At 40.2% G+C, this 25946-nt stretch overlaps 1 protein-coding gene across 5 annotated transcripts in view; it reads left to right on the top strand.

Annotated features, from left to right (window-relative positions):
- The window catches only part of TRPM6 (transient receptor potential cation channel subfamily M member 6), a 100177-nt gene that overhangs the window by 14880 nt on the left and 59351 nt on the right, over window positions 1–25946 (top strand). For all 5 annotated transcript variants that reach the window (XR_012053093.1, XR_012053094.1, XM_072922522.1 and 2 more), the window contains exons 3-11: window positions 7150–7229; window positions 8029–8067; window positions 19248–19428; window positions 19776–19989; window positions 20844–20968; window positions 21729–21900; window positions 23164–23338; window positions 24649–24772; window positions 25815–25887. Coding sequence is in view for 3 of the 5 variants with exons in the window: in XM_072922522.1 (XP_072778623.1) it covers window positions 7150–7229; window positions 8029–8067; window positions 19248–19428; window positions 19776–19989; window positions 20844–20968; window positions 21729–21900; window positions 23164–23338; window positions 24649–24772; window positions 25815–25887 (1183 nt within the window). In the remaining 2 variants the exon portion in view is untranslated. The remainder of the gene's footprint in view (window positions 1–7149; window positions 7230–8028; window positions 8068–19247; window positions 19429–19775; window positions 19990–20843; window positions 20969–21728; window positions 21901–23163; window positions 23339–24648; window positions 24773–25814; window positions 25888–25946) is intronic.

Raw genomic sequence — 25946 nt, 5'->3', positions numbered from 1 at the left:
CATTCTCCTTACAGCACCCTCCTTGCCCCTGCTCTGGCCCTTCTCTCATCACTTGTGCCACCACAGCTCATGAGACTATCCCAACACACATGCAGGCATCCTGGTGAGCGGAGTGCTGCCAGAAGGCTGGGTGGCATTTGGAGCTGTCACTTGAGAGAGAAGGGTTGCCATCATGGTGGAGCAGACAGGAGAGCATGCCTTGGAACATGGCCTGCCTGCTGGGAGCCTGGAGCCACAGCCCAGCTTTGTGCCAGGAGGGCAGTGCTGATGGCTGCAATCACAGCTTCTCCTTTCTGTCTGCCCGGGGAAACCTAAGCCTTTGGGAGTCACTTTGGCCACTGTTGCAACCCCCAGTGAATAAACAAGGGGATAAACCTAGTGTGGTGGAATATATCTTGTACATGAATGAGGCTGAAGGTGCAGAAAGACCTGGTGGAGAGCTCAGGGCCGTGTCCATGTGGTCTCTGGAACAAAGGGGCACAAAGGGATCCAGCAGTCCTCAGTGGCTTCTCCCAGGCCACTCTTCCTCCAACTAGTTTGTGGGCCTGCAATGTTTGATGGGTTGATGATGTTACTTAAATGTGAGCCGGCATGGAAAAGGAAAGCTTTGCTTTTTGGAAGGTGGTGTGGAGGGCAGCGCTGAGGAGAGAGATAAGGCAGGCCTAGGTGAGAAATGCAGAAGTGGGACTGACCATATCTTAAACCTCTTTAGAAATCACTCAAGATGTGTTTCCTGTTTCTTTGGAAAATGTAATTTCAGTTCTGTGACCTGTCTTGTAGTGTGTGCAAGGGCTGCTGTATGCAGCTGTCAAGCCCAAGAAAATTTGTTATTATATGAGACAAGCAATGGAGCAAAAAGAAGAATTCTGATAGAAATGACAGTCAACAGTTTTATATCTCCAGAGGTGAGCAATGTGGATTGCTCGCATCATGGAATCATAGAAGCACAGAATAATTTGGGTTGGCAGCGACCTTAAAGATCATCTAGTTTCAGCCTACCCTGCCACCTTCCTTTGGAGCACGTTGTTAACAAAGTGTGACTTCCTGGGGCCTTGCATTCTTCCTCCAGCTGAATTTTGCAACCTGCATTTGCTTTTCACATCAGATACTACAGATATAACTGACTTTTAGAGAGCCACTTCTGTAGTCAACATTATACCCTGTGTTGGGAAAACTGAAAACAGGCAAAAGAAAGCTCTGATATTGACTATCAGAATTTTTTTCTTTTCCTCCTTCTGGTTTAAACTAGGTAGACCTTTGTGCTCTGTGATTTTGAATCCTTTGATGAAGGAATGTATTTTTCACAGCAATGGATGGTTGACCTATGTGCTAGGTAGGTGAGACCCAATTTTAAAAAGAGCAAGTTCATTAGCTTTTGATAAGATCAAGTACTTAACAAGTAAGAAGTAACAAGAACTGCCTTTCTGTGGCTGGCTTTCAAAGTGGAAATCTGAATCCGGCTTGAAGCATTGTATTGACCCTCTGAATAACAAATTAGAAACATAATTTTCTTCTGGCTTCCTGGATTTTCACTTTAAAATTACTTGCAACAAGATAATTTTATTTGAGATATGTAACTTGCTTTGAATATTTATCATTTTCTGATTATCTTGTATTAATTAATAAAAAATCACCAAATGCCCGACTTTCTTTGGGACTGACTTCCAAAATATTATTGGTAATATGGGTAGGAGTGTCCATTAAAAAAAAGTGAAAATTATGTCTCCAAAAGAGACACAGTAAAATAAGGCATAGTTATATTTAATCATCTATAATAATTTTCAAATATAGTTTGGATCAATTTGCCATTTCTTGCTCTATTACTGGTGTCTGCTTTTATTTCCTGAAAGTTTTAGGCATCTCCTATAATTTATTCTGAAATTCGTATTGGTTTTCACCAATTAAAATCTTTTAAATATATATTTCTGTATCTTTATGTATGACTAGCTTGTTCAATAATTCATATCTTATGCTATTGATTGAACTGGTTTTATAAGAGATGATATACAGTATTATATAGTATACTGTGCCAAAGTAAACCAAATGTCAGCTTCTAGCAAGGTGGCTGCCATCAGCCATAGGCACAGATTTTTTTTTATTATGTGTATGGGCTACAGTTATGAAGTGGTCAGATCCAAATTGTCAGCAATCACAGCTTCTAGAACAGTGGGTTTTGGAGTGGCCTGCTTTGGGTGGAAGGCTGAATTATGTGTCATGTCACACAGACTTTTTACATTTCCAACTGGGGAAACCTGTTTTTAAGCATTTTGCAGATACCTCCTGCCAATATAAAAATTCTAGCAATGTTTTTGAGACCTGTTTCAAGGATAAAACTGAAGAATATAAATTGTGGTTTGAGATTTCTTGTGTATACTTATTTTGAAGAATCCTGGGCTCCTGGCAGCAATATTAAGGTGAGGTTTTGTGTGTCCTTCCCCACCTAGCCCAGTGCCATAGGCTGTGCAGAGGGACAGGTCTGCTCAGCCTGTCCATCTGCAAACCAGGAGTTCCTCCACCAGCACCTGCTTTCTGAGCGGGGTGTGCTCTTGGAACAGCACTCTTTGATGTGTTTTTCTAAAACATTGCATGTTAAAGGATAGCAGAAAGGCTTACTTGAACAGTTAATAAACTTAAAAAGTGGAAAGCAATAAACTAATTAAAGGTCTAATATTCCAGATTAAGCTAAGATTTCCATCACTTCATTGTTCCCTGTGTGTCCCAGGAGTCAAGATGGAGCTACTCTGGATCAGAAGCATCACACTGAAAAGCCCAATAAAGGCAAGCTAAGCTTGGGTTCAAAATAGTGGAAACAGTTTTATGAGCCTTTGATGCAAGACCCTAATCCAGAAAGTCACTTAAGCATACCTACTTAGCTTTTAAGTACAGTTGATTAACTGTGAAGGAAAATGCTACAGCACACTGTGAAGATTGGATTAATGTATTTTTGAAAAGCTAACATGCTACTCTTGTTATGATGAAAAAACCCCTAAAATCTCTCTTCAGAATGACTGATGAGTTATAAGAAGTTCTGTTATCCTTCTCTGACTTGGGTCTGCATTTATCCTGCAAGCACAAATGACTTCTGTTAGTGTGTGTACTGTATTTGTGAGCACCTAAGAATGTGTTTCCAGTGGATGAGTTTGAATTGGTTACTAGGAAATAATCACAGAAATTCTGCTGTGACCTGAAATTATATGCTGTCTTTAAAAGGGGAAAATATAAAACCTTCTCAGTGCTACTGAATTTGTAGTCTGCCTGCAAAGGCAGTTTGAGATTAGCTGATAGTTGTTTTATGATTGTCCATGGTGGACAGGTGAACAGTGGAAGCATTCAAAGGAAATTATTTGCACAAATCTTTCAAATCTAAGTAAATTTTAGTGATGAAAACTTTTTTTTGATGAATTCTATTGCTTATAGTTGTGTATTTTCACAGATGTGCAGAATCTTGAACACTGGGGCAAAGAAGTAGATAAGACTGGAAAAGCAAAAGCTGCCAGTTAGTAACAGATGTACCCATGCGTTGTAGTGATGGAGATCAAAGGAGCCATAGCATGTTTGTGTTACAGAGCCAGGTGGTTGTCCTATTACAGGGTAGCCTGAACACAAGGAAATTCTAGAAGACCTGAGAGGCCATTGAAAACCTCTCATGAGTTCATATTTTACTGCATGTGACCCTGGAGTTTTGCAATGTTTTTCTGCCCTACGTGGATCCCGAGTGGTATTCTTTGTTTAGCAATCGTTATACTACTTCGTACCATAAGCATGCATGGAGTGGATGCTGACCCACAAAGTTCCTGCTCTGAAAAGCTTGTGTGAGACAGCCTTTTAAGCTGGAAATCTCTTTAATGCTGGCAGTAGTTTAACCACTTGGTAATAAAGCCATATAGAGTTTTCAGGGGTAAGGAAGGGTTCAAGGTATACCAGCATGCTTAAGCCCTGAGCTCTTGTGAAATAGTCTTGAGTACCAGCTTACAGGAACTGTGGCTGCATTTCAGGTATCTAATGTTACTGCAAATGACTTACTACATGTGAAATTAATTTTTAAAGGGTTTAAGGTATTCTAGGACGCTGTTTGCAGTGGGTTCTTGCACTACTTGTAATAAGGGGAAGTTCTTTCCCTCCTCAAATGTATTTGAATAGAGGTTTGTCACAGACCATACTATGCTGACATTTCACACACACACCTGAAAATAGTACCTCTTTCCTTCACAGCCACTAAAAGTCAGTTTGGATCTTTCATGTGTTTCTGATTATTGACATCATCAGTAAGGTTCTTTACAGTTACTGTATGCTTGAGTACTGAGGCAATTCTATTAGATACATAACCATCTGTTGCTTTTTTAAAGAGTGTTTGCTTTAATCGAATAATTTTGAGGGTAAGAAAAGGTTGTATATGATGCATAACTTTTTTTCCCCCCTAATATTTTGACAAAACTGTTAAACAACGCAGAAATAGAAATACAGGCACTAGTAGTTAAGATCTTTTAGAAAACCCCAGCTCTTTGGAAGTAACATTCTGTGCTGGTTTCATTAAACAGAGAGTGCATGCAGAGCTGAGGTATGGTACTTGACAGAACTTTTCACCTCTTGAAGTACTGTTTTGGCTAAGGTACTGTGTTTCTCTGTTATCAGTACAAATTTGTTGCAGTTTCAGTAAGCTACTTACAACTTGATTGTTCTGCCTAGTTTCCAGCACAACTGTACTTTGCCTAAATGAACTAACCTGTTATATAAACTGGCTAGTCATTGTGTGATTTCTAATTATCTGCACCTGTCTGGAGCTACAGTGTGTCATTAAAAGCAATTGCTGTTGTTTTGTCCAAAAATTGATTGTGTTTCAATAATGAAATTATTCTGCCACACAGATGTGTATCTTCTAATTTTCTTTTGCAGGGAATTGAACAGTGTCCAGAACAGCATGGCGTTTCATTAGGAAATATGTGTGTCTATGCCTTTCACCCTAAAGTGGGCTCAAGTACAGCCAAGGATGCTAAAAGATTGTTGTTTCATATTGACAGTGTAACCTAGTTTTCCTGAGTTTGGTACTTGACCAGTGAACAGTGTTTATTGCCTGGTCTTGAAGGAGCTGAATGTTTCCTCCCACTCTTGGTTTGGTAAAACTAATTTCAGAGCAGGGAGAGCATACATTAACCCCCTGGTTGGCAATGTTTATTTGTCACAATGCATCTACAGGCTTTGGCTTCAGCAAGCCTTTGCAGGGATGGTGGTGGAGAGATGTGTGGACTGAGGCAGAAGAAAGCAGAAGCAAAAACTTGAAGCTTTAATGTGTTTTTGCTGGATGGGTGATGGTGAAATCAGTGAGGGGAGCAGCGCAGCAAGGCGTCACAGGGCTGCATCGCCCTGTCCCTGGAGGCTGGTGAGCCAAGCTCTGTGCGCCTGTCTAGCCACCCCAGCGGGATGGTGGCACAGTCACTCTCCTTCCTGATAGCACCCCTGCATTTTGAAGGATTTCTGTGCTAGGCTATGTTTTTAGGTTCTGTCTGCTCTCAATGCTCAACAGAATTTTAAAGAAATGGGTGGTGCGCATGTTTCCTTATATATTACACTCTGATCTCTTTCTTTACTTCTACAAACCTTAATTTTTGAACATTTTGACCTGATAATGTCCCTTTAATACCATATTATGCAAGGATCTCAAACATTAGAGATATTGGAAAAGTGATTAAAAGCAATTTTCTAAAAACTACTCATGTGCCTTAAATTTCCGAGCCAAACTCTTGCCACTCCATTGACTAAATCAGTCTAGAAATCTCCAAAGCCTCTTCTGTAGCAGGGAATAAGCCAAATAATAAGCAGCAATAAGCAGCAAACCTAATCCTCAGACTGGTGAGAAAAGAGAAGCCAAAAGTCCCAAACAAAGGGGTCTGGACTTGCTTAGAGGAAAATCAGGAGGAAAGCTGCAATATAAACTTGGCTTCATGTCTTTGGTATCAGAGCAGAAATTTGCCAATTGGAAGGAGTGTGTAGTTGTATTTTGGCCTTCTTTAGGATTTGGTGGTGAAAAGGATACATGTCAATGATGGCTGAGATATATGTACCTCATTGTAGTGACAGGGAATTAATTTGTTGTTGAAACATAATTAAATTATGACAGATTCAGAATATTAATCAGAGTTTTGTGAAAGGAGATGTACATGCTACAGAAATCTTTTACAAAACTAGGAATCAAGAGCTACACTTGCGAGCTAGAAAAGTCTGCAGTTCAGAAGTCTCCTCTTTCCATTTTTATTTGCCCAGCTGTGATGTCATGGATGACTGTAAAAAAGCATGAAGTTTCAAACCCCTTTTCCTAATGATAATAAGTCTAAAAATCTAAGCAAAGCCTTAGATTAAGAAATTAATGTTAACGTTCTGCTGTAAATTGTACATACTAAGTTAAAATTTTACCTATAAAAATGAAGAATAATTACTTAATTAAGTCCGAGAGATTTCAAAGTTTGGCATCCAGCAGTTACTGCTCCTTTTGGGGAATTTGATCCTGATAAACCTGAAGAAAAAGCTTCAAAAATTTCCAGGGAGATTCTTTGAAAAAAATCTGTATGCCATAGTCGCTGTTCCATTTGCTGAGCTGTAACAGGCATCACTGACACAGCACTCCAGGAGGCAGGAGAGAAAGCCCACCTATCATTCACCCTGGGCCCCTGCTTTTGCATTTCACTCTAGACGTAGTTCAGCAAAATATAACCAGAATGCATCTGTTCTTGACTTTGTGAAGAATAATAAAAGAAGGACTCAACAATCTGTTTCAGGTAAAATGAAAATCTTGCCTTTTTAGACACAGCTCTAGTAAGGTTGCAGTTTGCTAGTCTTCTGGCAGAAGAAGAATGTAATACTTAAAGCAATTTTGATTAATCCTTGACACTTTTTCTACTGTACATGTGTTTGACAGAACATCTAAATAATTCTCATGGTGGCAATAAATTTAAATTCTTCTTGGGGAATTTTGTACGGCTTGGAGTTGAAGGGCTAGGACTGTTCAGAGCTGTAGCTTCAGCATGTAGTCTTACACATTACATGATGGGAATAGTTCTGAGTTATCTATATACAGCCATATTGTCATTACAGTGCAATTTTTGACATCACGTTCTGAAGTTCAGGAATGCATTTATATTTGAAATGTCTTTTTAGCCCCCCAAATCTTGGATTGAAGAGGTCTTCAGTAAAAGAGAATGTGCCCACATTATTCCCATCTCAAAAGATCCACACAGGTAAAGCAAGGAATTTTTTTTTTTTCTGGTACATTTAAAAAAAAAATATTTTTTATGGGTATTGTAATTGGTTTGGATGGTGTTTTTTAGTGTCTCAGTCAATGATTGCTGGTCTGTGGGTTTTCATGGACCCACCCCCAGTCTGTTTTATATGAAACTGTTCATTTGAATTAGAAATTGGCAGCAATTAACCTTACTATGCTTCTTAGATTTGTTGCTCTCAGTGTAGCATAAACAGGTATGGTATCCAATTAAGAAACTTAGTTACATGAAGTTACTGCTGCACCATTTTCCTCCTTCCTCAGAATAATTACTGCTTCTGATCCCAGACTCCTGATACAGAAATTTCTGATCATACTGGTGCAGAGTATGAAAAGAATAAAAAGAGATCGAATCCTCAACCTGTGCTTTAGGACCTGAGGAAGCAAACATAACTTTGCATTCTGTATTATGCATCTAGTTAATGGTGTGGCCCAGGTAACTTTGAAGAGATCACGTTCTGAGAATGTAAACTTGTAATTTTGATCATATGGTTTTGAACACAAGGAGAGTGTAGCATATACAAGATAAATAACTCATCTGCGAAGTGCAGATCTGATAAACAGTCTGAGTTGTGAAATGCCAAACAAATCACTAAAGTTATTAGTACATTTTCCAGGGGTTAGTGGTGGAGATGGCAGCCTGTTTTGTTGTTGATGAGAATTCTTTCACTGTTGAATTGATGCTCTAAGAATAATGTTAAAGCTGTCTTATTTTACACAAGCATATATTAATTATATTAATCCACTTTTCATCACAGATGTCCTAGAGGATGCCAGGTGTGCCAGAATTTAATCAGGTAAAAGTGCGTAAATATATATGTACTATTTTTATAGTGACCTAGTAATAGGCAATCCTAGTCAAGGAAGTAAAGACAAGAGAAATATAATTTTTGTTTTATGTCAGAGCAGCATTTCCAGGAATGTGCTGGAGAATGCTTGCCATAAGTATAAGTAGATTAAATGGTGTGATAAAAATGGTATAATAAAAGGTGGTGATAACCTTTGATTTATTTGCAATAGAAAATTCTACTCAAATACCTTGTGTGCATGATTTTGTCTTAATCTCCTCCTGAGGAATGAAAGGCAGAAATGTGTCTTTAAATGAGAGTCAATTCCAGCTATATCCCAGATTATATGAAGGAGAATGAGTCTATAGCAATGGAGAACCGTGAGAATTATGGAAAGAAGAAGAAAATTAAGGGAGAAGAAAAAGGGTAAAAGAAATACCCCAAATAATAGGTTTTTGAAGATTTTTCATCTTCTCTGCAGTGAGGATTCTGAGTCCCTGTTTTTGGGAAGGCAAACAACAAAAATTTCATGACTTTGGTGCTTTTAAATTGTGTTCTTTTCAGGGAAATTTTATTTTGTGACCTGTATTAAATAGTTGTTTTCAATCCAATATTTGTTATTCTGATGGTATTACCAAACACATTTTGGTACTGTATATTTATGATAATACATTATCAATTATTGGAACAAAAAGTTCAACTTTCATTTGATTTGTGTTAAAGACATCTGATGGCTGAGGCAACAACTGGTAGCTAGCAAGCTGGTGTCAAGTAGTCCCATAGTCCATTTTACCATTATTATCTGCCTTTTCATTATGCTTCACATTTTATTTTGCTTCTGAGATTTACAGGAGTCATGTTTTACAAAGAGTAAATAAATTACTCCTGAAATCAGATTACTGGAAAGGGCTGATATGCAGAATGGTGCTGTCATTGTAAGGCAACTGATTTGTGTTCCTGTTCAGAAAGTGTGAACTCCTTCTAAGAGAATGGTCTCATGTATATCTTGCTTTAGAGCAGAAGAATAGATATTCAAAGATTTTTGCAGATCTTTCTGAGAGAAGAAATGCAGGGGGTGTTTTAATACTTCCTGCTAACCTGCAGATACTCAGCTGTGTATCGCAACTAAAGTTACATTGTCCTCCAAAATACAGTAGTTTAATTTCATCTCAATCAAGACTACAGTAGTTCTGTGGTCCTCCCCCTCCTCCCACTCAGAGTGACCATGTTGTTAGTTGGTCTGAGAAGATCAGTAGGACAAAAATTAACCCACAGAAGTGGAAAACCAAAAAATGAGACTTCACCAAATCAGCCTCCTAGTCAAACACAGTTTAGCTGCATGAATGTGAATACAATGCTTGGAGAGGGAGGAAGAGAAAGAGGAAATGTGCACTCCATTGGATGGATTAGTGTTTTTTCTTTCACCTTTCTCTGTCAAGGCATCCTGTATCTTTGTGTGTCTTTTATCTTGTAGTGGTTTCTTTCAGTTTTTGCTGAGCATTTTCATGCTGCTTAGTTTAATATGAAACCAGTTTGTTTGTCTATGTTTGCAGAATGTGTGTGTGTGTCTAATGTACATTTCAGTCAGCTCTTATATTGCAAGTATATTTTCCAAATATTAATTGTTCTTGTCTTCTTGAGTGTCTCAAGGTGTACAGAGAGCTTTGTTCTAGAAGAATTTTTCTGTTCCTAACAAGGTGAAATAATTTCCATATAATTGTTATGATTGTTTATATTGTATTTATTAGATCAGCAATAGAACAGGTTTTGGTCCTCTTGAGTTCTGTAGCTTTCCACAACAGTAAAAAAATAATGTGGATATACTTGATGCCTACAATAATTTGACCTAATATTGTAGGCAAATAAAGTCTCCTAATGATTTCTTTTGTAGAGAACTTCCAAGGTTTGCAAACAGTTTGTGAATGGAAGCAGTTTGTGAATGGGTTATGCAACTAATTCTAAGTAGAGTTACTCCATTTAGAAGTTGCCAACCAGATTTGAGTAACTTACTAGCACCTTTGTCCGTGCTCCCCTGTTGAGCTGAAATGAGTCTCTATCTACTCTTGCAGTACCCTGTGCAGTACTCACAGGAACATACCAGACAGTAGTTAGAATGGACTCACTATATGAGTATTCAGAAGTGACGTGTCGATTTTCTGCACCCTTATACATCTGAGATGTTCTTGCAACCTGTCTATGTATTTCACCTTTTAGGCATAAGTTGCAGACACAGCTTCTAAATCGCTGTCTTGTTAGGGCACTGGGTATTGTAGTCTGACTCCTGCAGTTACTTTTATTTCAGTGTCGATGCTTTGGGTTTTCCCTTGTTGCACAAAGTGTGACTTTTCCAGTAACCTGCTTTTGTATTACTGATGATGTCTCCACCTTCTCTGGTAGCTTGGTGAGCTTTTGAGGCAAAAAAGGCAAAGTCATTGCGAAGATGCTTTGTATCAATGCCTATCCACATATCCACAGGATCACAGAGTAACTCAGACTGTCAGGGACATGATCTCCAGTATGCTCTGCCAGGGGAGTCAGATGACTCAGTTGTGTGAAGCCTCCAAGGATGGAGATGACCCAAGGAACCCTTCTTGATCCTGGCCCACCACCCAGGCAGGTCGTCGCATGCCAGCCTGGCATCCCTCCCACACTGTAATGTCACAGCCCAGCTACAGAATCCTGGCTAAAGCCTGGATGAGAGGAGATGCTCTCCTCTCATCCCCACAATTATGTAGCAGAAGGCGATGAGGTGGGTGAGGCATGACTGACCCTTGGTAATACCTTGCCTACAGCTTCCAGTCATTGTCTCCTCCTTCATGTAGCCAGATGTGGGCTCCAGGAGGTCTCACTCCTTGATTTTACTTCTGTCTTATGGCCAGATGACTGGCCTGTTGTTCCACAGGGTGGCTTTTGCCTGTTTTTGAAGGCATGCATGACATTATTTTTCTTTGTTTCTCCAGTTACTGGGGACACGCTGATTTTGCAGCCTTGGAATCTGGCTTTACAAAGGCATCAGCCACCTCACTCAGCACCCTGGGGTGCAGCCTGACGTGTGAAACAAGTGCTCCTGTGCTAAACATCATCTCGGCCTGCTAGTGCCACTGCACCTTGAGCCCTATGTCCCAGGGTGTAGGAGACTTTCATCTGCAGTTTGCTTTGGCAGAGCATTAAATCAACCAAACCTAATATGCCTGGGTTGAAAAATTGAGTGCAGACCTAATTTCATGGCTTCTGGGTATCAAGAGGTACCTTACTAAAGCAGCTCACTTCCTGCATTTCCTTACTGTTGTTTTGGGGTTGGGTTTGGCTTGATTTATTAGTTGCTTGGTTTTTTTTTTTTTTCCAATCTGCTTTTTTTGTCACCAGTTAGTCCTCACTCATCTCCAGTGAAAACTCTCCCTTTTAGAATGCACATCTCCAGAGTCTTGCAGATATTTACATCTAACCTGGCCCTAAATGGACAAGCAGTACAGCTGAGGGCTGAGGCAGCTGCGTTTGGGTTGTTGAAGGAGGTTTGGTTTCTTAAAAGAGGAAAAGTGAACAATTTATCTCCATTTCCTAGGGTAAATTAACTTCTGAAATGTTTAAAGGAGACCTGGACTGTCAGCTGTCACTATAAATTACACTGAAGTTAAGCCTGTAGAAGAGACTGAAGCCTGTTGAAGCCTGTGTGAGAGTAATGATTGAATGTGGAATTTGAGTTATTATTCCAGATGCAAAGCTTTAATGCTAACTGAGTTTCTGGTATCTTTCTGTCCTGTCTCTGGCTAGGAAAGGGTTAATTACTTGCAGAAGCCAAGCAGGGGCCTGGCTAGGACTCAGAGGTTGTTCTCTACCACTGTCAGGTCATTGCCAAGGCTTGGGGGAAAGGGAATCTCTTCTGGGGAGGAGGGGTCCCTTCTGGATCAGGGTAGTGTTGTCTTTTCTCTTGTCAGGGGTTTTCCATGTGAATTGTTCATTTTTTGTGTCCCCTGCCATCAGTTTGTTGCTACTTTTAATTTCCTTACCTTGCTGCTGTTTCCAGCATACTGTTCTTATCTCAGCCCATGATGTTTACCTTTTGTGCCTCCAGTTCTCCTCTCCAGCCCCAACAGAGGGACAGGGGGAGGAGGAGGAGTGAGAGAAGGTGCATGGTTTGACATGTTTCAATGGGAACACTAAACTGAGGAATCACAGAATCACAGAATCATGAGGCTGGAAGAGATCTTCAAGATCATCAAGTCCAACCCATGCCCTAACACCACCTTAACTAAACCATGGCACTAAGTGCCACATCCATTTTTTTTTTAAACACATCCAGGGATGGTGACTCCACCACCTTCCCAGGCAGATGATCCCAGTACTTTATCACTCTATCAGTAAAAAACTTCTTAACATCCAACCTAAACTTCGCTTGGTGCAGCTTAAGGCTGTGCCCTCTGGTTCTGTCAGTTGCTGCCTGCTGAAAGAGACCTACCCCACCTGACTACATCCACCTTTCAGAAGTTGTAGAGAGTGATAAGGACACCTCTGAGTCTCCTTTCCTCCAGGCTAAACACCCCAAGCCCCCTCAGTCATTCCTCACAGGTCTTTTCCAAACCCTTCACCAGCATTGTTGCCCTCCTCTGGATGCGCTTAGGTGTCTCAATGTCCTTCCTCAACCATGTAATACCATTCCTAAAACATGACAGCCTTATATGGCACCTTATGTGCAGCCAGAAGAGCTGAGATAACAGATCCAGGTGGAAACAAATTTGATCTCGGTGTTTGTTGCAGTAGGTACAGAGCTACTGGTCACAATGTCACTAGGTCTGTTCATGTGGCTGTGGTACCCAGCGCTGTGTATGTTGCCACATGCACTCATTGCAATTTCCCTAAGTCAGGAAAGAATCAAGATTGCTTTGTTGCTGTACTGTGTGATATCAGCTTATGGCATCATAGCATCAACAACAACGAATGACAATAATTGTATCAATTCCATTAGGAGAACAGCAGAGGATGATTTTCTCCAGCTTTTCATCCCCTTTTCCTCCTTCAGGCCTGTTACAATAGCTTTGGAGAATTTTGAATTTCTTTTGGATGTTGAGGAAATCATGTTCTTGTTGCTAAGTCTGCCAGGTCCCCCAGTATGGTCCACACCATAGTTAGAGTCAAGAAAGTGATTTCTGAGGGGTTATTCAGAGTTCTGCCCCAACAGTGGACAGTCATGAGTGGCATGTTACATGGAAGGGCATGGGCCAGTATTTGGAAGACTTCTCCAGTGATTTGGAAGTTCACCCCTGATCAACTACAGGATCCTGTTAAAATGATACAACATATAAAGGGAAAATGCTGTGGCAGTTCCAGAGAGGTGCAAAATTATGCAACGTGTTGGGCTCTGACTGCTCTGTATTGAACACCGCTCAATACTAGAATGTGCCCTCACATTCTAGGAGGAGGACAAGGAAAGCAAAGCAAGAGGCACTGTGGCCACTCAACTGAAGCTGAACCAGAGGAACAGCCAGTGCTAGTAATGGTTGCTCCTACAAATGAAGAAATCCAAGACCAAGTCAGTCACAGGAGGAAGAGGGAGGGCCAGATCCCCTGATCCCTATCCCTGGGTGGGATAGGGAGAAAAGATTTCAGCTGAGCTGTGAGATATGTGAAAAGATTTCAGCTGCCAATCAGGTGACCTGGCTGCTCTGATGCTCGTGTATTGTGGCCTATGATATGAAACTAAATGGTAATGAAGCCAAGCACCTGCCATCCCTCTTCCAGAATCTGGGCCTTGGCAAGGACATTAGAAAGAGGACAGAAGCTCTCAGCCTTTGGAGGCCGAGGATCCAAGAACAGAGCAAAGCAGGCCCAAGCCTAATAACAAGAAAAAAACTTTATTAAACTACTACCACTGTGCTACTATAAAAGAGGGGGGGAAAAAGAAACACACACAATTCAAAATGAAAACATACCAAAGCATTCTTCCTCTCACCACCCAACTCCAACAAACTACAGTGAGACACAATCTGGACCCTAATCAGGTTTCTACCCTCCAGATAATTAATACCCAGTCCATCTACAGGGAGAGAGGAGTCTCTCCTGTGCCACAGACCCCCCAAGAAACACATCTGTCACATCCTGTGCTTCCATGTCACCACATGGCACTGCCTGGAGAAAAAAGTTTGTCAGTGGGGACCCTCTCTTTTCTATGCACAGTGTTCTCACCACTAATGCATGGATGGACAGACTGCTTTTTAGGATTTTTTCCTTTCAAGGATGCCCTGCTAAGAGGGGAAAAAACAACAGTTCAGTTTTTCATTTTTGGGACTAACAGTCCCCCCTATTTTCCCCTGGGGCCGAGAATCCAAGAACAGAAATCTTCTTTTCTTCCTCTGTGAAGACAGGGGGCACCACCACAAATCTCCTTAACTTTTCTTTGTTCGCTCCACTTCTGTCTTTTCCCAGCTGAAGCAGGTCTCTTTGGCTCACCAGCATCCTCCTAAAATACAGTCTCTCTTGGAGGAGAAGATCAGTTTAATCTGTGGCTACTAAGAAAAAGTCCAGCCAAAAGCTACTCCATCATCTCCTCCCACCTAGAATTTCTCCTTCTAACATCCCGGGTCCCAGGCTGTCTCTCTTCCTCTCTTTCAAACTAAGGAGGAAAAAAATTTCACTAAGCTTTCATTTCTCAGGAAGGGTTAAAAGTCCCGACTCCCAGAGATGGCTCGCTGCCCAGGCTCCAGCTCCCACAGCCCAGCTGGGCACCTTGCGGCCCCCCGGCTCTTTTCCTTCCCTGTGGTGAACTGCTGGCAAAACCACCGCTGTCTGTTTTTCTCTCTTGGGAGAGAGAGACTCTGGGGGGGAACGGAAACATCCCAGATTTTCTCCACCCTTCCATCTGCAGGGGGCCAGCCTGGTTCCAGCCCCTCCACCCTTGGGCCTACCTCCGAAGGCCACATGGCTTCTTCCCTCCCTCACCCAGCTCATAGCTGGGCAGGGGAGAGTCCTGCACTGACCGCTGACCGGAACCCAAGAGAGTGAATTCCCCTGGGAATTCTGCTTTTAACCCCTCTGTGTTCTCAGAGGCGTGTCTACCTTCAATTGGTCAATGTCCAAATTGACCTCTTCCTTCCGGAAAAATTCTTTTTCTGTGTCAAACCACAACAGTGGTTTAGGATGGAAGTGGGATGGAAAATTCTCCTGAAGACTGCTTTTACCATAAACCAAAGTAAGGTCAAGGGCCCAGGAAATTCAGTTAGGTATAAAATTCAATTTAAGAGTAAAATGACAGGATGGATGCCGTCAAATTGCAACAGATGTGGTCAACACATTAGTAGCTGTGATCCCAGCCAACCAGCAAGAAAAAAACATAAGCTTTCCTAGGTGTTGTGGGTTTTGAAGGATCTGTGTTTAGGATTACAGTCAGATTGAAAGATCTCTTGATCAAGTGGACTGGAAGAAGAATGATTTTAAGTGGGGTCCTGAAAAACAAGCTTTTGAACAAATCAAACTGGAGGCTGATCATGCAACAGCCCTTGGGCTGTCACGACAGGACAAGATGTGAAAAATTTCTACATTGCAGGTCGGGAGAATGGTCCTTTCTGGAGTCTCTGGCAAAATGTGCCTGGGGAGGCTCAAGGATGACCCCAGGGGTTCTGGAGTCAGGGTTCCTCTTGGTTGAGGAATGGTACTCCCCAGTTCAGTTCCCCCACAAAGATTCTCCAAAATCACATACCTCTCTCTCCCACTGCAGTGGGGTGAAGCTGAGAATTGGAGACACAAAAGGCAAAAGATCATGGTTTGAGATAGGAACAATTTACTGCAAACAGCAATTTGATAAGAAAAAAAGCAAACAGCTGTTAATAAACTTTTTTTTATTATCAGCAATGATGGTAATAAAAAAATGTACAAAAAAAAAAAAAAAAAAAAAAAAAAGAGTGATCATACAAAAATGCTCACTGTGAAGCTCATGACCCCAGCAGGGCCAATCTCACTGCTCTGTCCCTCTTGGGACTGGCATCACCTAAACCTGTCTCTGGCTTGAAACCAGCTCCCTCCACTACACTTATTCAACCAGAAATAATCCCTTCTCCCCAGAGAACAGAGAGAGACACCCTCATCTCTGCCTCTAGCAATGATGTGAGGTGGTAAAGAGTAACATATAGGCCCTAGCCATGCCCCATCACTGCTAGTGCAAGAAACTAACCCTGTCCCTTGACAAAAGCAGGACAGGGATGCAAAGGACTTGAAGCCTGCTGCACCCCGACTGAAAAAGAGATCCTGGCAGGTTATGAGGGGTTTGAGCTGCTTTGGAAGTGATTGGTACCAAAGCACAGCTCCTCCTGGCACTCTGACTGCCAGGGCTGGGCAGGATGTTCAAGGGGAAAGCTCCTGCCACATATCATGGCACTCATGCTTTATAGAGTAAGTGGAGTGTGACACAGATGACACAGGGAGTTTGAACTGGAAACCCTAATTGCTGAGGAATCAGGAAACTGGCCCAAAGACAAAAAATTCATATTTTTCTCAGAAAAGGACAGAGGAGGAGTCATGTCCTGAGGAGGTCCCAGCATATGATTAGCTACCAGAAAATGAAAAGCGATATACTCATTTCACTGATGCTTCTTGCTGTAATGGAGGAACACATCAAAAATGGAAAGCTGCTGTACTGGGCTCCTCCATGGCAAGTCACAGAATCTATGGAGGGAATAGCTGCATCAAGTCAGGTTGCAGAGCTGAAAGCCATCCAGCTGGCTTTAGATCTCATTGAATGAGAGATCTAAAGCCGCTGCTCTACCTCTACACTGACTTGTGCATGACAGTAAATGCTCTGTAGGTATGGCTTGAGCAGTGAAAACGTAAAGGCAGTGCAGAGGTAAACTCATGTGGGCTGCTGAGTTCTGGATAAACACCACTGCCTATGCGGAGAAACTGGCTGTAAGAGCACAGAGCACATTGTGTAGATGCACACACCCAAGAGTTGGGCTGCTGAAGAATGTCCCAACAATGGACAGGTGGATTGGGCTGTTGAGATTAAGGTGTCTTGGGTGGATCTGGGCTGGCAGTATAAGGGTGAATTATTTCTGGCTCATTGGGCCCGTGATACCTTAGGTCATCAGGGAAGAGACGCAACATACACATGGGCTTGTGAGAGAGGGGTGGACTTAACCATGGACACTATTTCCCAAGTGATCCGTAACTGTGAAACATGCACTGTGATCAAGTCAAGCAGGCCAAGTGTGTAAAAGCCTCTGTGGTATCATGGGTAAGATATAAATATGGAGAGGTCTGGCAGATTGATTCCATAGACCTCTGGTTCAGAGAGCACAGTTTTGAGTGGGTATCATGCTCCTGTCATGCACCAGCCTCTGGGAAAGTTGAATGGGACAATGTACTGTTAAAACCACATTGAAAACAATGGGTCATAGGACCTTCAAACACTGGGATCTATATTCAGGAAGGTCATCTGGTTGGCTAATACCAGAGACTCCACCAATTGAACTTGCCCTACCCAATCAAAAACTTCCTGTGCTGTAGAAGGGGAGAAAAGGGTAAAGTCTCCATGGTGCATATGAGGAATATGTTTGGGAAGTCAGTTTGCATTAGTCCTGTCTCAAGCAAAGGCACTCACCCATGGGAATGTTTTTGTTCAGTGACCTGGGTATACTTGGTAGATAACACAGAGGGACTGTAAACCAGGATGTGTACCTGGAAGGGGATTAGATTTTTGCATGAGAACAGTCTGTAGGCTTGAACTGTGTGTGTATTGTTGGTTGCTGAATGACACTGGCATTGTGTGCCAGAGCTGCCATGGACAGTGAGTATGGGCTGCTCCAGACACACTGGTCATGAGCTTGTGATGCAGCTTGCCACCACCTGACAGCACACAGGCCTCCTGCCCTGGAAGATATCTAGGACAGAGAACCCAGAGCCATGGATTCGATGAACTCTACAGATATCTTGGAGGCAGGCCATTGTCTAAGCTCGTGTGTGTATATGTGTGTATATATACACATATATATGTATGTATGTGTATATGTATGTGTATATGTATGTGTATATGTATATGTATGTATATAATTGGAAGGTGTATGATTTGGCCATGAGATGGATGGTATAGACTAAGGGGTGAAAGATGTCCCCATTCCTGCCAAGGCAGGGTTATTTTTTGGAGTAGCCAGGAGGGGACATGGCTAGGACTTACGGCTTATTCTGTACCACCACATATCCCTGCTGAGAGAAAGGGATTCTCTCTCTTTCAGGGTGTATCACAGAATATGCTGAGTTGGAAAGGATCCACAGTGAGCATTGTGGATTGGCCCTGATTGGACTACTCCCAAGTGTCATATCATGTGCTGGAAAGGGCCCTTCTGGGTTGGCATAGAGTGACCGAGGGAGTGGTTAGGTATTGTCTGTTGCTGAGAGCTTTCTGTGTGAGATGTTCACTTCTTGTGCCGTCTGTTATTAGTAATGTTGCTGTTACTGTTTGTTCTCTTATCTCGTTGGTGTTTCCAGTTCATTCTGCAATCTTTACCTTTTGTGTCTCCACTTCTTCTCTCCAGTGCACTGCAAAGAGAACAGAAGGGAAAGGTGTGAGCAAGTGAGCGATGTGTGGTATGGAGAGTCTCAGTGGGAGCATTAAACTGAGGAGTACCATACCCAAACCATGGCAATCTCCCTCAATACTGCACTTCAATCCATGTATTTAGTAGATGGACTTTGCTAGATTCCAAGAGTTAACATAAAGGTCACCCTGAAATTCTCCTCCTGATTGTTGAGGATAACTCCTAGATTTTTCTTTAGTACTTAGAATAGCCAATGGAAATACTCGTAGAAAACCTCAGTGTCCTAAAACATTCCTCTGAATTGGAACATCAACTGCATTGCTCAGGTTAGAATTTCTGTAGGGGATTCTCAGTTACAGAACCACACAGAATCACAGCATGGTATGGACTGGAAGGGACTTTTGAAAACTGTCTAGTTCAGCCCCCCAACTTTTATAAGTGTTCCTCAGGTAGAAAACAAATTCTATACCCAACTAAACATAATTATGATATAATTCAATGTTACTTTTCTATTGTTGCAATCTTTTTCAACATGGTTAATTTTTACTGCATTCCATGTGAGACAACTTCAGTATTTTTCTTTGCAGGAAATTATTTGGGCTATTCATGTGTAGATCCTAAATTGTATACGAGTCTGATATAAAATAATTTCTGTATTTTTAATGTGAGGTGCTGCTGTGGACGGCTGATTGGAGAACACCAAGGATTAGAATGCAGCTGGCCTGTTTACCAGCCAGGCTCACAGAGCGATGGTGGAGAATGGTCTGTGCAAAAACACACAGAAATGAGTCCAACAGATGCATTTGGTACAATCAATTTTCAAGATGGAGACCACACTTACCATGCTAAGGTAACAGGTGCTGTGTTTATATGTCTGACCTGTTTTTGTAATTTCAGCATAAGAAAAGACAAGCAAAGAAACACAAAAATTTGATTGGATGCATATCAGTGAATTGTCTTAAAAGGGCAGGGGAATCTAAAAGTAAACCAGATTAAAATGTGTGTATATTTTTATGTTGAACTTCACTGTGGTTAGGGATACATTGTCTGTACTGCTCACATGCATTTTTATGCTATCGTGTTAGGTAGCTTCAGAAATCTGCAGGACATTAATATTTAGAACTTTTAATGTGTTGCTGTTTCTTCTCCTGAAGTATTTAAAAGATGTTTATTTTGCCCATTTTTTTTTCTTTCCAGTATATTAGACTTTCTTATGACAGTAATTTGGATCAGCTGCTGCACCTGATGGTTAAAGAATGGCAGATGGAATTGCCAAAGCTAGTGATCTCTGTTCATGGAGGCATTCAAAATTTCAAGCTTCCCTCAAAGGTCAAGCAGGTTTTCAGCAAAGGGCTGGTGAAGGCTGCTGAGTCTACAGGAGCATGGATATTTACAGAAGGCATCAACAGTGGTAGTGTAATTAGTTTTCTTTGTTTCACTTTTCCTTTCAGTGGTTTTTTCCCCACATAACAATATGTACATTTAGGTCAAATAGAGTGAAATTATCTGAAAATTGGTGATATGTCAAAACAAAATTCAGCCATTCTTATATAAGCAGTAGTGCATAATTCAGAGAGTGGGATCATGTTAGTTTGCTGCAGACAGGCATTCTGAATATTTTAATTAAAGGGCAGAGTATTCTGCATGTAATAAGAAACACTGCATATAGCCAGAACTTATTTACAGTAAATTTATCTGCTTCATTAAAATATTTAGGTTCTGCCAGAAATTATTTGCAGTAAATTTATCTGCTTCATTAAAATATTTAGGTTCTGTGGACTATGATTAATATTTTTGAAACAATTTTCAAAGCTCAATTTAACTTGTGTTCTATAATTGATAAAGTTTTGAATCAAGATAATTAGTCTATTAGTAGATGAAAATCCATTTGGACTACTCTCAAAAACTCAGGGGTCAGTAAACTGCGGAACTGAAAGTTTTACTTCTTTAGCTGTTTTTCAATCTGGTGATCTTACAGGAGAACTATCCTGGGCATTTATGTAACTAATTAAGTTTTATGGATGTGAAAAGCACCATTAGCAACATGTAAGAGTATTAATAATTAGAAATATGTGCTGAGTTTGAAGCAGTGGTACATTATACCTGAGCTGTGAAGTGTTCATCAAATATACAGATTGGGTACAATGCTTTGGTTTTGATTGAAACATAACTACAGTACTAATGAAGTGATGTGAAACCTTTCTTGGTGTCCTCTAGCAGGTCTCTGAATATAGAAGAAAAATTATAATTTGATTATCTGTTTAGGAGTGTCCAGGCATGTGGGGGATGCGCTCAAAAGCCGTGCCTCACCACATCTGAGAAAGATCTGTGCTATTGGGATTCCTCCATGGGGTATCATTGAGAATCAGAGGGATCTCATTGGAAAAGATGTGAGTTGGATGCATTTTAATAACAAAAGCCTTCGTGTTCATGGGATGTTAGAATTTTCTTGCACAATTGATTTTCTTCTAGGTTAAATTCACTAGTTTGATCTTTTTTCCATTATAATAGAGGCTTAGATTTTACTCAGCAACAGAACTTTGTGCCATGTTGAGGCACTGCATTTTGCTTTTTGTGCGTAAATGAATAGCTTTAGAATACTTGTCTTCTTACAGGAAATTGTAACTCCTTTTTTATATTTCATAATTATGTAGGTAGCTCTCTTGTAATTGTAAATGATGTTTTAATATATTAAGGTTCAGAATGAACAATCAGGTTAGCAGTGTACACAAATAAGCTATTTATATGTGCCTTATTTTACTCACAGTCTATTTTATATTCACAAACTATGACATTTTGTGAGGGCATAATCTACTCAAGTATCTAAAAATACTTAAGTAGTAAGGTGAAATAATTCCTGATAAATGTTAGCTCATGTATTTTTAATGGGAATTCAACCCAGGGTAACTGTGCCATGGTGTTCCAGTTGTTGCAAAGAATGTCAGGAAATGACTTTAAGGATTGCAAACCTGTTAAGAATCAAATGCTAAGAATCAAATATTTGAGTAGCTCAAAAAGCATGATGTAGAATTTCAAGCAGCCACACTGTCATGAAAAAATATATAGAAGTGAGGGAACAGATCGTGGTATTTTGTTGGTTTCTTTGGTTGGTTGGTTCCTTTGAGGACATTTTTATTTTGGTTTTCTCAGGTAGTTTGCCTGTACCAGACTCTTGGTAACCCACTCAGCAAGCTGAGTACGCTCAACAGCATGCATTCTCATTTTCTAATGGCAGATGATGGGACAGTAGGCAAGTATGGGAATGAAATGATGCTCAGGAGGAATTTGGAGAAGTACATATCACTTCAAAAAATACACACAAGTGAGTATTGCTGTGGCATATCTGCTTTATGACAGGAAAACCTATCCTAAAAGATGGGGAGGTACTTGACATTTCGTGTTACATATTGTGCACCTTGATTTACCATAGATTTCACTGAGGTGAAATGTTATTGATTGCATGTGTCTTGAACTCTAAAACTTAGGAAAATTAAAAGAACAGCATTTTTATAAAACATTATGCATTTGGATGAACTAACAAATGGGTTTCTCAGTTATAGAGACGTCTAAATGGCCCACATTATTTAGTAAATACTGAGCACTTGCTCACTTCAGTTTCATATCGTTGCTGTTTCACCACTAGATACTTCCTCAGCATTTTGTGAGATGGAAAGATTGTTACATTCAGTGTAGTTCAAATCTTTTTTACCATGTGAACTACTTTTGCCCTCATCACTCTTCTCTGCTGCAAGCCTGTGACCTCCTCAAGTACAGCATTGAAGAGTGGTTGCAGAAGTAAAACCTTTAGCCAATGTTTGACAGATTGCATTATTTCCACCATTTATTTATAGAGGAAACAAATTACAGTAAAGAAATAATTAAATATACATTTATTATATAGACAATTATTTCCTTTTATACACTAGATTGTACAAATTATTTGTGGAAGTTAGCTCTTAGCTAGTTATTCAAATCTTGAGGTATGTTAAAAAGGCATTAGTATTATGATGTTGATGTTACTTCCTTTATATGCTCACATAACAGAACTGACAAACTTAGAAACCAACCCAGTTTTTAACATTTTCTCATATTTAGCTTCTTACTTTGACTCTTAGATTTTCTTAGTATAGGCTTTTGCAAGTCAGGCTTTCACTTTCATTTCTATTGCATTGTACTTGAAATTAATTTCTGTTCTTTAAAAAAAACCTGCCCTGCTGGTATAACATTTCAAAGAGTCTCTGAAGAAATACTTTTCTATGTGCGTACGTAAATACATGGCTATTGATCGTTTCAAATGTCCTTGCATGTGACAACTATTATAAAGAGAAGAGGGATATTTAGAAGGATGTTCTTCCTGATGTTCACAGTTTTTACAGTAGTTTTTAATGATATTTTTGGAACTGTTTGAAGAAGTTTTCTGAAAGTCTTAAAAGATGTAAGTGAAACTACAGATGGTGAAGATTGATTACAGATGATTTCCTCTCCATGTTTAACCATGTATAAATATTTTTTCCCTAGATGTTTTGACTTTTGTGTGTGTGTGACTGAGATCTGTTTGTAACTGGTTAGGTATGTTTTGAAACAGGAATGGGCCAAGGTGTTCCCATAGTTGGGCTGGTGCTGGAAGGAGGCCCCAGTGTGATCCTGATGGTGTGGGAGTATGTGAGGGCGAGCCCAGCTGTGCCGGTGGTGGTCTATGAGGGCACTGGCAGAGCTGCAGATATCCTGGCATTTGCCCACAAGCACACGGCTGACACAGGGTGAGTAGTGGCATAATGCTCCTCCTTCTTGCTCTGCCATGCTGTCAGGCACCTACAAACCCCTGTCTCAAAACTGCTGAGATAATTTCTGTTGCTTCTAGTAATGATGCCCCTCTGGTCTTTTGACAGCTTTAACTTCTGTGGTGAGAGAATGGAGTTTCTTTCTTCCCTGCCTCTCAAACTAGTGATGAGATAATTATTCTGCCAAAATTATTATGGCTTTTTTTGAAGAGGGAAAACTGCATGTAGCTACGCTGAGTTATGAAATTACTCACCTTTGGTGAGACAAATTCAAGGATGACCCCCAGAGTATTTGCTATTGTTTCAGCTCAGCCATGTCTCCAGCTATCAATATTCTGTATGCGGACTTGGATTTGGATTGTACAAAACTTTTGAGACTAGAGCTGCTGTAGGAGCCTCAGGCTGGAGCAGAAGGAAGGCTAAATTTCCTCACCCTTGGTTTTGGGTTACTCAGTGGTAGCCCAGATTTGTCACACTTGTCAAAGTGTCTATGTCACCACCAGTCCAGTCTCAGATGGAGACTCTATTGAACCCACCTTGGTGAAAATGCTGCATCCAAACTGGACATAAAAATATATGTTTGCATAGCCAATTAATATTATATGTAAAAGCTTTTCAAAGTCAAAGAGCTTTTTAAATTAAAAAATTAAATTCTAAAGAGATGCCCTGGGTTCACTCCCATTTAAGAAAATAAGCTATTTAATTAACTTTATATCCTAATTGTTTACTTATTGTCTTTTATGAATATACTTTTGGATATGTGGTATTTGCCCCTAGTATGTTCGAGAACGTTTTTGTTCACTTGCTTTCCCCCCTATATTTATGATATTTTAAAAAAATTAATTCCATTAAAAATAAGAAAGAAAGGAAAATATTAATGGAAAGGATAACAGAAAGACAAAAATGTGAAAAAGAAATGGGAGAGATATGAAGTCTAATGAACAAATGGTAGGGAAATTCTTTTTTTGCCTATTTTTCTTTATTGAAAGAAAGAAAAATTACTTTCAGTAATTTTTAGTTCTATGTTCACAGAAAATCCTTTGAAAATTGTTAATTTACTCATGTGTTGTATCTTCAACAGTAAATATGTGTGTCAGAACAAATGTGTATATGATTAATAATTTATGTTATGAGATGACTTTGCTTTGTGTTGAAAGACAGATTAAGTCAACAGAGAAGTAGGAAAAAAAAAGAAATTTGTCCTACGCTTCATCTTTTCTGAAGAGTCATTTGGGTGAGTAAGAAGTATTTAAAATAGAATTGTCATTGATCATATGTCTCTTTTCCAGGGATCTGTGCCCTCAGGTGAAGGAGGAGGCCTTAATGATGATTCAGAACATATTTAGGTTGGAACAGAAACAGTCCAGTCGTCTATTTCAAGTTTTGATGGAATGCATGAAACACAAAGAGTCTGTGAGTAGAGTTCATGTGCTGAGTTTAGGAAGTCTTCATTTTCTGTTACCCTTTCTGCTCTTTCTCTAGTGGGTTGGCATGAGCACAGGTGTTATATTGAATATACGTATGACACAAATGTGTCTGTGCCAATTTCTATATTGAGTAGCTCTACAGAGCCTGTTTAGTTAACTTCTCAAGTTTCAGTTTCAGCCATTGTTATTAAAATGATTTTGGTGGAAAACCAAATATCTTTGTTTTCACAAGAAAGATCAAGTAAGTCCTATATTTTCCTTCTCTAGTAGAGTCTTATTTGTAATTTAGAAAGGTGTCCTTCCATTCTTGTACTCACAACAAGAATTGTGCTAGAACTTGTCTCTGAAACACCATTAGTAACTGGAAATCCCCTCCCTCCCTCCAGATGCCAGCCATTCACTTGAGTAAACCATACTGACTGTCACCAATCACTACCTTATTTTCCATGTGCTTTAGTTTCCAGGAGGATCTACTCCATGATTGTAAGCTGAAACTAACTGCCTTACAAGTTTTCCAGGTCTTTCTTTTTAGCCATTTTAAAAATGGGACTTATGTTTCCCCTTTTCCAGTTACTTTGCCAGTCTATTGCAACATTTCAAGTATGATGGAGTTCCCAGTATATAGGCAAGTAATGATAATTTTCTAATAATCATTAAAATGGAAACTCCACAATATATTTTTAGTATTTTTTGTTTTACTTTATTGGAGTTTCTGTTTTCTAGTTGAGAACTGAGTGAATATCAACAATGTTGCATTTTTACATTTCTCAGGTTTAACAGTTAACTAAAAGGAAACAAACCCAAGTAGACTCCAGCAGTAAGTTTATTCCAGTTTTCCTGAGGTGCCATTGCATTAAAAACCAAAATGGTGGACTTTCTCTCTGAAACAAAGGAAAATTGTGTCTGGGCCCTTGCCATTGTTTATGTTGAAATGTATATGATTTAATCTACCACAGCCCATACAAAGAAGAAATAACTACAGACTTCTCTGCCTCACCTCAAACAGTATACTTCTGCAATTCTAACAGATAACCATATTTGATGCTGAGTCAGAAGATGAGCAGGACATTGATTTGGCAATTCTGACAGCACTCTTGAAAGGTATTGAAAAATATGACCTGTTTTTATCTGGCATGCGGTCTCACTGACTTATCTTTACA

Source organism: Taeniopygia guttata, chromosome Z (genome assembly GCF_048771995.1).
Source record: "Taeniopygia guttata chromosome Z, bTaeGut7.mat, whole genome shotgun sequence".
NCBI classification, from domain to species: Eukaryota; Metazoa; Chordata; class Aves; order Passeriformes; family Estrildidae; genus Taeniopygia; species Taeniopygia guttata.
This window is presented reverse-complemented; position numbering and strand designations above follow the sequence as displayed.